This window comes from Moschus berezovskii, chromosome 1 (genome assembly GCF_049115385.1).
Source record: "Moschus berezovskii isolate FMDL1 chromosome 1, NW_MosBer_1.0, whole genome shotgun sequence".
NCBI lineage: Eukaryota > Metazoa > Chordata > Mammalia > Artiodactyla > Moschidae > Moschus > Moschus berezovskii.
The window spans coordinates 65,076,742-65,088,594 of NC_142460.1; the positions used below are offsets into that span (position 1 = coordinate 65,076,742).

An 11,853-nucleotide genomic window follows, 5' to 3' on the forward strand; every position below is an offset into this window, starting at 1 on the left:
CCAGCATTGTAGGAGTTTACCAAAATCACGTATTCCTGTGTCATTTCTCCTCCAGGATGTTAGAAACTGTGCTCCATTCAAAACCTCTGAAAATGGGCTCCCCATTGCTCCTTGCGGCGCAATTGCCAACAGCATATTCAATGGTAGGTGACTTTTCCTGTCTCCAGCATGTTTCCTTTCATTAAGTGTAAAACCTCATGTCCAGAAGATTACTCCTGCAGCTGAGCGGCAGGTTGTTTTTTTTAATGTTTGTATACATTATCCACTGATTTACGATACCTCATTGGCAATAAGTTCTTCACCAGAGATTTGAAGTAGTCGGGAAACATTAGTTAAATGGAGCCTAAGAGTGTTTCTCAATAATTGGGGCCTTAGAAAAAAAGGAATCATCTTCTGATTCCAGCATCTATGGCACGCAGGCCTGTGGAGAGTCTGCTCAAACCCTGCTTTTTCAGCTGTGTCTGGTTGTGCACTTCCAAGCGTGGCAAAAATGCTTGCCTGAATCTCTTAACACAGTCTTTAATTTCCCCACAGACACCATTGTTCTTTTGTACAACTTTAATTCATCTACACATATCAAAGTCCCAATGGTAAGCAGTGAAACTGCATGGTGGACAGACAAGTATGTCAAGTTTCAGAATCCAACTTACCAAAATCTTTCCAGTGCATTTGCAGGTAAGATCCATACATTAGCTCAGTATTCCCCTCTCCTTATGGAAACGTTGGTTTTGATGTGGCGGGGGGGGGGGATGTTTATGATTCCTCCTTCTTCTTTTTTGATCACCTTTGTTTCTAACTTTTCCTGCCTGTGAGCACCTCCATCACATACCTATCAGAAACACAGAATGATTGGTACCCTGGTTCCTTTTAGATTACCATCAGGAAAAAGGCAACGTTTTAAGAAACTTGTTCCTTCATCTATAGTTAGTGATCATATAATTTACTGTCCAAACTAGTGCACTCTTGAGAGTGAAAGGGGTCACAGGAATAACTAAAGTTGCATATTTATCAGAAAGTGGAGTTTATTGATCAACAAGTTGATATTACCACATTGATGGGCCGATAAAATAATTCTATTGTAAATTATTTTTAAAATGCAATTCTTTCAAAAGTTAAAAGAATATATCTGTGTACATTAAACCAACTTTAAAAATGCTTTAAATATTATCTAAATGCTAAAAGATAACAGAATAATTATTCTGGATATGGAGTCGCATACTTTAATCAGTTTCTTGGCCATATAAGTCTTAATGACATTCCCCTGTATTTTTCTAATAAAAAATTTGAATTTTTGTGGAAAAAAATTCACAAAATTATCTACAGTCTTTTTCTTTTCTTTTCCCAAATGGCCCCACTTGAGACTTTTTGTTTTTGTTTTCATAATTATTACGCATGCCAGAATCACACAGAGTGGCTGTTCCTACTTTGCTCTGACTCCACAGTGGGGCAGGTGGTAGCTACAAGGGTCACATGGTTTGTGTATCCTCTGGGGGTGGCTAGATGTGAGGGGTTAAAGGTAGGCAGGTTAGCAAATCCCCAGGAATCCTTCACATAGTACACCTTTACCCGTAGTAACTTGGGTCTTTAGAGATCTCCTCCTATTCCATTTTTCTTTCCTTTCCAAATCTTCCCATTTCCCAGACTGTGGCTCCTTGAACCTCTTTCACTTCTGCTTCTTATGGTTCTAGACTAGATGATGAAGGAGACTCTTCCTTGTCCCTCCTCATGCACTAACATGGAAGCAGCTATTTAGGTCTGCCCAGGGGAAAGAGAGACTCCAGGTCCCACTGTGGCTTAGTTCATAGGAGGACTAAGGACATGAAGGGGAAGAATGCTATCTGAAATGAGAATGTTGTAACTAGCAGAACAGTCTATATGCCCCACCCTCAAACACCCTGCCCTGAAGGCTTTTCCCTCCCTCCCACATTGCCAGGGGTCCCTCTCTCAACCTCAAAACCTCTTGCTCTTCAGCCTCAAAGGGCAGGCATAGGCACTGTGCATAGGAGCTACATCTCCAGGAGAAAATGGTCCACCCTTAGACAAGGGACTGCCTGTTGAATTCATCTTCCCCATGTTCCTTGCGGGCTTTCCTGGTGTTTCAGTGATAAAGAATCCTCCTGCAAGTGCAGGAAACTCAGGAGATGCCTGCTGGACCCTGGGCCAGAAGATACGCTGGAGGAGAAATGGCATCCTTCTCCAATATTCTTGCCTTGCAGAGTCCCATGGACAGAGGAGCCTGGCGGGCTACAGTCCGTGGGGCCACAAAGAGTCCCAGGACTGAGAGACTGAGCACACACGTTACACACACACATGTTCCACACACACACGTTCCTTGTGCCTCTACAGCTAAGGGGCCGGAGATGGCTTGACAGGGCAGAGAAAAGAATGTCTAAGGGTTGAACACGCCTCACCCAGCGGCTAGAGGGACCAAGAGACACGAATTCACAGGAGTCAGAGCCGTGGAGAGGGAAGAGAAGGGAGCAGAGTGAAGCGTGAGGCTGGTTATTCGGGAGCTGGGATCCTTTTCCCTTTTCTGCAGTGGCCGGAACTTGCCCTCAACAGCGAGGGCAGCCTTCTGATTCTGGTGCCGGCAGATCAGTGTCAGTCCTCTCCTCCTCCTCAGCCTTCTCGGCATGACCAGCCCTCCCCTTTTCCTCTGGGCCAGGTGCCTGGTTGGTGCTGAGGGTGTTTTTGCTGGGAAGCTCGCTCGCGGGCGCGGCACGTGCAGGGCAGACCGGGCTGCAGGCGCGAGGGCCTCTGCGGCCGGGCCGCCGCTGGGCAGGCGCGGGGGATGCGCGCGCAGAGCCGCCGCCGCGGGGCTCGCTCCCGGCTCCAGGCGCGTGGGGCCTGCGCCCTGTCCTGTCTGAGCCGCATCTTTTTCGAAGCGCATTTTATGGTTAATCACTTTCAACTGTGGCACCTCTAGTTGATCCTTCTCCTTTGACCATATTTTTTTGTAAAGAAAATATCTATAGGTATTGAGATACCTATTACGCTCACAGTCATTTTACTAAATGGAGGATATTCCCATTTTCAATTCTTTTGTATTAGAATATGCTAGTATTGCAACCCAAATGTTTTTATAGGCAAGGTCCTTTTTTTTAACTTCACTTTTTTTCTCAGATTTTTTAAATGTTTTACTAGTTTTCGATGGTACGAAATCTTAGACTTTCTGGATATTATTTAATTCTCGAGAAGAAAATTTCATCTTATTAAAATAGGAGCTCCATCAAAATATTTTTCATATAAGTTGAGATTTTCCAAAGCACAATTATAGAATTTAAAAATTAAATCTTGTACACACTTTGAACTATCATTATATGATATGATCATTATATAATATGTTAAATTGTTCCCTTGCTTTCATGGGGTAAATTTCAGTACCTTCTTGTTTGCAGACTTGATTTTAGATAATTACAATGAACTATACTTTCAAAAACTAAGATTTCTGGCATTCCACATTTAGAATACTTTGTCTAAAACTTTTCAGCTATTTTGAATAAAATTTCACCAAAAGTTAGAGGGCTCATTTACCAAGAAAAAGTTCAGGCTAATTGTAGGACTCATCATTTGATATAGAAAATAGCTCTTTGAAGGCTCAAAGATTTCTAAAATTTTGATTGATGATGTGTAACAAAGATAGACCACAAGTGCTACCACGCTGAACCATTTCTTTAACATCTTTGTCATTGTAAAAATTTCGCAGTTCATTTTCCCTGTGAATATATACAAATATTTAAATTTGCATAATTACAGCTCTCTTGATTAACAAAATATTGTAGCTTGTTTGGATATAGTTATTAATTATTTATGTTTCATAGCCAATTTTAAGCCTCATCTCGCCATAAATTTCTTAATTTACTAAGAACATTTTCTTTACTCTGCCTGTACTCTACCAAATTTGCATTTATAGTATCACTATAAAACCAAAAAATTTACACTTGATTGTTGAATATTTTAACTGAATTTATAGTAATATTTATAACTGTGTCAGAAGTTTTGTCTTCCAGTATTGAATATTGAAAACCTTTGCTTTGATTCCATGAAAAATCAAATCAATAAAATCAAACCAATGTATTCAGAGAGGAATACATCTGAAAAGACTGATGTAAAACTGGCTTCATTTAACCGTTTACAAGGTTCTTTATGTGATTTCAAAGCCAAAACATTAAAACTTTTCTTTGATTACAAAAAAAAATTTTTTTAATGACACTAGACAGAAACTTATTTGATCTAAATGAAAAGTCATGTTCACATAATGGTATATAAATGAACTCTCTGTAGCTACATGAGATAAAGCACTGTTTTGAATACACTCTTTTAAAACTAAGTGCAAACTTTTGAAGTAGATTCTGATGTTCTTCAGCAGATTTATATCTTTTGATTTTCATGTGATCATTGATATCATGATGGTTCCTGTGTTAGGGAGGAAATGTCAACCAACACTGCAAGTATCACATTCATCTAATTCCTTGAAAAAATTGTCCTTAATTTTTCATTGAACATGTGTGTTCTTTTTTTAGCTCTTCGCAGCTAAAAGAATTTACTATCAAATTAAAAAATGGTACTGAACAATAAAACAGTTATATTTTTACACCATATAATAAACAACACTGTTGCAAGAGAGTTCCAACTACTCTCAGCAAGACTGCTCAGTACCTGTTTTTCATGCTATTCTCACACTGTATATTTTTTTCACACTATATATTTTCACACTATCTGTATTTCACACTATGTCCATGTAACATAAACTGCAACATCCCACTTTTTCTAATAAGCCCAATGACTTGCAACCTGGCAGCTTCATATTAATACATCACACAGATTAAAACAGAGGCTGTGGTCTAACTGGCTGTACTGTCAAACAGTGGCAAGGGTCATGGGGCTATGTTATGTTTTGCTGTGAAAAGCCTCTGGTTATCTTTCATCAATAACATGTTAAAGTAAGCACTGTTGTTCACCATACATAGGTATCTCTCACTACTAGCTAAGATCATGACTAGAATAGGAAGGATGAAATTATACTTACATTATTTGCTTGGGATAAATGCTCAATCAGATGACATAATGGACAACAAACATAAACTGGGACTGTCCTAGGCTAACTGGCAGGTATGCTCACTGTATCTGTAATGAAATTCCTAGAAAGGAACTTGGCAACATGCTATTGATTTGTCTTACCATAACCACAGCCATGTAACATAAAGCATCCTTGGCTATCTCCCATTGCACTTTGTTCTTAACTTCTGTTGTAGGAGTTACTGTGTTTTACTGTAACTATCTGTCTGAATGCTTGTCATTCCCATTTGATATGTTAATTCCTGAGGAAAAAGATTAGACCTCATACAGTTTTAGATCCCTGGTGCTTGATACAAGTGAGCAATCAAGAAATGCTTATTGTTGAGTGAATGGAAGGATACCAAGGACCCAGCTGAACTTGGAAAATGAGAGAGACTGGTTCTTCCTATGCTATGCTTCTCATGCTCTCTGGAGACATGGGATAGGGTGAGATTGGAGGTTGGTAAGGGAAGGCACGTTTGAGCCTGCATTTTTCACTGCGTTGGTGATTTGGATGTCATTGGTCCACAGGACACATTGTCTTGGAGCATGAGCTCTGGCTAAAGTAAAGAGAGTGTGTGGTCCATGTGCAGGCATGCCTGGTAAGTCCCTTCAGCCACGTCTCTGACTCTTTGCAGCCCCACAGACTGTAGCCTGCCAGGCTCCTCTGTCCGTGGGATTCTCCAGGCCAGAATACTGGAGTGGGTTGCCATGCCCTCCTCCAAGAGATCTTCCAGACTCAGGGATTGAACCCACATTTCCTGCATCTCCTGCATTGCAGGTGGATTCTTGACCATCGAGCTACCAGAGAAGCTCATCCACATGCAGGCACCAAAGACAATTTCAGTGTCAATCAAAATTCTTCTATCAACAACCATTGAAGTCTTCGGGAGAGCCAACATCTCCACAGTTTTTGGAGAGGAAGTTTCTCCAGCAAAGGGTTATTTCCAGAGGAAGTATAAGTCTACAAACAGACTTCAGCAGATTAATCCAACCAAACTTAGCACATGCCTTTATAAGCACTACAGCCCATGCTTAGAAATAAGACTGTGTTTCTTTTAAGAGAAAATAGTCAGTGGTCAGAGTTAAGAAAGAATGGTTTCTTACAAATAGTAGAACCATTTTTATAGAAGTGAAAGGCTCACTGAACAACTTCTTGTTGACTCTTTCAAAATTCAGAATGCTTTTTAATTATCAACTTCTGTCCATTTTCATTGTAATTGCTCATCCTTTTGTCAGGCATTTACTGAGCACCTACCATGTGCCAGGGACTGGACTAAATGCCAGTGAAACAGCAATGGGGAAGACACTGAACTCAAGCATCTACTGTCCAGTGAGAGAGACATGGCCACCACTGTAAAGCGGGAAGCAGAGGATGGGAGTAAACTCAGCAGACTGGACTCACGGCGCCAGCCCTCCACCTGAGCACCCGCTCCCAGGCCCACCAGGCCTCCTGGCTTTAGAACAGGCTTGCCACACCTCTGCTCTCCACCTTCTCCCTTCTATCACTTCCTCTTCCTTGCTTCCAACTTCGCGCTCTTAGGCGCAGGTCTGCAGGGAATAACTGTGTAACACAGTCTTCATGCACTTCCCATGATCATTTCCTTAGAATACAGTCCTAGAAATAGAATTCCTAGGCTAAAGTATATGCAAAATACATTTAATCTTTTGCTACTTGTTCCTAGATTACCAAAAATGTCGTTAATCCATGCATCTATCTGCTCTGTACAAGAATTCCCATTTCCACTGCCTTGTGAGTGGTTATTTCTTTTTTTCATTAAATATTAGCCCATTTTGAGGTGAAACGGTATCTTGTTTTAATTTGTTCTCTACATTACCAGTGAAGTTAAAGAAAATATACATTACCCATGATGCTCTCATTGAGTGCCAACCACTACTGTTATTTTGCTGTACCTATTTTTTCAATGTGTTGTTATGCATTTAATATAGTTGAATATGGGCTTCCCTGGTGGTTCAGATGGTAAAGAATCCACCCTCAATGCAGGAGATCTGGGTTCAATCCTTGGGTTGGGAAGATCTTCTGGAGGAGGACATGGCAACCCACTCCAGTATTCCTGCCTGGAGAATCCCCATGGCCAGAGGAGTCTGGTGGGCTATAGTCCGTGGGGTTGCAAAGAGTCGGGCACAACTGAGTGACTAAGCACAGCACAGCACATCAGTTCAGTTCAGTTCAGTTCAGTCGCTCAGTCGTGTCGACTCTCCGCTACCCCATGAATCACAGCACTCCAGGCCTCCCTGTCCATCACCAACTCCTGGAGTTCACTCAAACTCATGTCCACAGAGTCGGTGATGCCATCCAGCCATCTCATTCTCTGTCGTCCCCTTCTCCTCCTACCCACAACCTTTCCCAGCATCAGAGTCTTTTCCAGTGAGTCAACTCACCGCATGAGGTGGCCAAAGTGTTGGAGTTTCAGCTTTAGCATCAGTCCTTCCAATGAACACCCAGGATTGATCTCCTTTAGAATGGACTGGTTGGATCTCCTTGCAGTACAGGGGACTCTCAAGAGTCTTCTCCAATACCACAGTTCAAAAGCATCAATTCCATGAAATTAAAAGACGCTTACTCCTTGGAAGGAAAGTTATGACCAACCTAGATAGTATATTAAAAAGCAGAGACATTACTTTGCCAACAAAGGTCCGTCTAGTCAAGGCACAGCACATAGTTGGATATATAATACACATACAATATGATAGTCTGCTTTTTTTAACCCTATGACAGTATAATCAGCATTCCCCACCCCCGACATTTCCTTAGAGTTTTTATAACTATTATCTTTTTAAAATTTTATTATTTTATTTATATAGTTGTTTATTTTTGACTGCGCTGAGTCAAAACTCTTCATTGTTGCAAGAGGGCGTCTCTCTAGTTGTATCAAGCAGGGCCTGCTCTCTAGATGCAGTGCACAAGCTTTTCATCGCAGTGGCTTCTCTTGTTGCAGAGCAAGGTTCTAGAGCAGGAGGGCTTCCATAGTTGTGGCACATGGGTTTAGTTGCTCTGTGGCATGTGAGATCGTCCCAGATCAGGGATACAACCTGTGTTTCCTGCCCTGGCAGGCAGATTCTTTATTCCTGAGCCAACAGGGAAGCCCTATAATTGTTGTCTTTAAAGCTTGCATATTCATGTAGCTTACACACACATTCTTTAAAAAAAAAAAGTGTAATTTCAATTCCTCAAGAATATGAAAGTTGTTTCACTCTCTACATTTTAAGAAAAACTGAAGGCAGTAGATGATTTTTCTCAACCACATCCATTATTAACTTTCCACAGGAACTGCAAAGCCTCCGAACTGGCCTAAGCCTGTCTATGAACTAGATGAAGAGGACCCAGGGAACAACGGCTTCATCAATGATGACTTCATCGTGTGGATGCGGACAGCCGCCTTTCCCACTTTCAAGAAGCTGTACCGCCGACTCCATCGAATAGGCAATTTTACCGAAGGCTTACCTGCTGGTAGCTATAGTTTCATCATAAACTACAGTATCCTTTTATTCCAGGGCTGAAGGAAAATCAGTGTCCATCTGCATGCTAGTTATTGAACTATTTCATTCTATACTTCTCTATTCTCCAGTCAAATCTATACATACTGTAAAAGAAATATATTTATCTTATAGACAATACTGTCACTCCATCACCACAGAGCTATTTGTCTCTACTTTATATATAATCAAATGTGCACTTTTTTTAAGGAGTAACAGTAGCAACATTAGGTAAGCAGGTATGGGTAAGGAAGGAAGGACTGTTTCTTCCCTAGGAGAAAAATTAAGTAGCACTGGGCCTAGAGATCTAAAACAATGAGGAGAAGCCTGTTATATAGGATGGGATGACCTGGAGGACCCTGGAAATAAAGATAGAGAGGATTACAAAGAAGTAGATTTGAATATGGACTAAAAACAATGAAAACTGAGAGAGAGGGTAGAACCTTTTATTTTAGGTGGAAGTCTCATGGGCCAAGGGAAGAACTCTGCATTCAGGGAGCAGGTTGGGTTCCTTCAGCCCACGTGAGCTGCGCCACCAGCTCTGCACTGAGGTTGCCGTGTTCTTCCTCTACTGGAGCGAAGCCAGCTAGCAGGCTCCAAGGCCTTGCTTGTGGACCTATGGCCCACATTAGGAGACACACTTGAATATGAGATTCTGAGTGTTCTCAGTTAATTTAAAAATATAAATGTCACTCTTAAGAACAAAAAGTTCTTAACTTCGAAATGACACCAAACACTATCTTTAAATATATATAATATATATATATATAATATTTATTTAAATAGAATTTGTACTAACTCTGGTCTTCAGACTTAGTTTTCTAGTCCCTTCCTGATTCTCTCTGAGGCAGAATTCTCCCAGAGGCAGGTCTTTCCAGGACTTGTACATAGTTTTGAGACGTCAGCCCATTAGTCATCTACACCCCCGTGGCATCTCAGGGCCACTGGAGTTTTTCACGGGACCCCCAGCAGGCTGGAGGATCTGGACACCAAACTCTCTACCTCTTTCGTTTCTTTACCACTCAAGGAGTTGGACTGAAACATTCTTGGGTCAGTGAATGATGATTTGTGTTCCAGTTCCCTGCTCCATCTTTTCTTCTTTTCTGTCCTAGAGCAGAGGTTTCCTCCCTGACACAGGAGTTCCTTGGGCAGAGATACCTCCACTGAAGAGACACCATCTCTGCCTCTCAGCTTATTGGCTCCTTTTGTTTACTGACCAAGAGCATGGTTTGCCTTCAGCTGTTCCTTTAGCATGGTCCCTAATGCTAGTCTGTGCAAAGGAAAGTCAGAAATTGCTCTCTGTGTGTACAGATCAAAGGCCAGGCCATAGAATATTACGTTTTCAATAGGATTTCAGCACCCCCCCCTCCCTCCTAGAAAATTTGAGACTGAAAGTTGCTCAAAGTAGTCTTTCAAGTTGGACCTTCAGTTCTCATCAGCTTTTTCTGTGATGACCCTTCCAGTAAAGCAGTTAGGGTAGCAATCAAGACACAGGGGAAAAAAGCCCACTGGGTACTGGTACTCTCACAAGGCACTGCAGTGAGCTTAGGGTTGATGGAAAGAGGCAGTGCACTTTCAAACAGAGGAGACACTATTGCTCTGCATGAAACATGCTCTCCTTGGATGTGTTTATTCACAGTAAAATTTTAACGCTGACAACTCTCCAACCTAAATCTTTAGCACAGAACCTCAATCCTGAGCTTCAACCCTATACCTGTACCACCTATGTTGAACCCTAGTGTGAGTGTTACCCATCCAGCCTCATGGCCTGGCTAATATGCAGAGAACTAAGCCTGAGCTGCAGATAGTTCTACCACTGATCCCATGTGAGGAAAAGACCCTCTTAACAAAACTGGGGAAGTGGGGGAGAAAAGAATCCGAGGGCTAGTTGACCTGCACCCAAAGAGCCCAGGGACCTAGTGACCATGAGGAATTTTGATGGGAAAGAAAGCAAACTAGCTTTCCTAACAAGTTTCTTTGTGCCTTTAAATAGCATGTTGCCAAGTGATTTGAGGCCTTTTAAGAGCTTTGCTGGGAAATGCCGTTGCTATGAGAAGCCTTTATTTGTTTATTAGTTTGGTTTACAAAAAGCACCAGATGTTTAAAAACCTCAGGCCACATGCATAATCAAAATGACATCATTCAAATGCTAATGATAGCAAAGCCACTTCAAACACTTTCTCCCTAGCAGTGAGGGATGCTGGCCTTTTCAAAACTTGAATACACCACCAAAAATGTTTTGCCGTCTCTCACTACTTTTTTGTTCTTCACTCCTCTTGAAGAATTTTCCCTGAGGTACAAATTTAAACCTTAGCCTCTAAAGGACTTGAGCCTACCCTGGGTGTCCTGATCCGTAAACACAAATTTAGGCTTGCTGCACAATCTGTCTATAGGCTTTTCATTTCCTTGGGTTTGTAAATTAACTATATTTGTTCATATTATTGAGTTATCTGTAAGTCATCCAGATCTATTTGTGTCAGTTTCTTTCATAAATTACAACTATGTAGAGGGAAGACTTGTTTTTACTTAGTTTCCAGCAATGCTTGGTAAAGATTAAGCTAAATGAAATTGAATGGTCAACCATTTATTACCAACAAAAACCGCAATATTAGGTGTAGAGGTAGGACTGAGAAGTGCTGAGACAGATCCTTAACAAATTTTCTTTCCTTAGACTTTCCCGTAAGCAGGTTCCAAGGACAAAAAGCAGTTGTTCTTTCCACCCTGACGTGGAGTGGAGGCAGTAGCCTTTTCTTAGGCCTTGCCTATCTGGTGACGGGAGCTGTGACTTTGTTGGCCTCCTTTTCCATGATGGCAATTCACCTGAAGCTGAAAGAAAGGAAAACATTCTTCCTCCAGTCGTAAAGTCAAGCATTAAAAAGAAAAACAGAAAATATAGAAATGGACAGTGAAGTAATGGAGCCAAAGATCTCAAAATGGGGTATTCTACCAAGGGGAACTGGACTGACTGACCAAGTACTCTTCCAGAGAGATACATAATAAGAGTTTCAAAGTAAAAATACAGAAGAAGAGGAGGCATAATTAGGTATAGTAAAATGTCCTTGGAATGGGGAGAATAAATCATCCTTGAGCTCTAAACCAAGTCTCGGGTATTTATTTGAAGCCCCTGTGCCTGAAAATAGGTGAATGCCTAGGAGGGTAGCATCACCAGATGAGAGGAAGTAAACCTGGGGCCCCAAGATTAGGTGAGTTCTTTTAACCATCAGTCAGCCTCAAACCATGAACCTTCATTGGCTGGCTGAAATTATAGACTCCCCAGCAACAATTTTTGATCACTGA

At 41.4% G+C, this 11,853-nt stretch overlaps 1 protein-coding gene across 3 annotated transcripts in view; it reads left to right on the forward strand.

Annotated features, from left to right (window-relative positions):
* The window catches only part of LOC129546040 (cell cycle control protein 50C), a 28,256-nt gene extending 16,626 nt beyond the window's left edge, over positions 1-11,630 (forward strand). For all 3 annotated transcript variants that reach the window (XM_055410869.2, XM_088836426.1, XM_055410772.2), the window contains 4 exons: positions 56-143; positions 535-675; positions 8,348-8,557; positions 11,228-11,630. In XM_055410869.2, coding sequence (XP_055266844.2) covers positions 56-143; positions 535-675; positions 8,348-8,557; positions 11,228-11,418 — 630 coding nt within the window. In that variant the 3' untranslated portion in view covers positions 11,419-11,630. The remainder of the gene's footprint in view (positions 1-55; positions 144-534; positions 676-8,347; positions 8,558-11,227) is intronic.
* Positions 11,631-11,853: the final 223 nt, after the last annotated feature.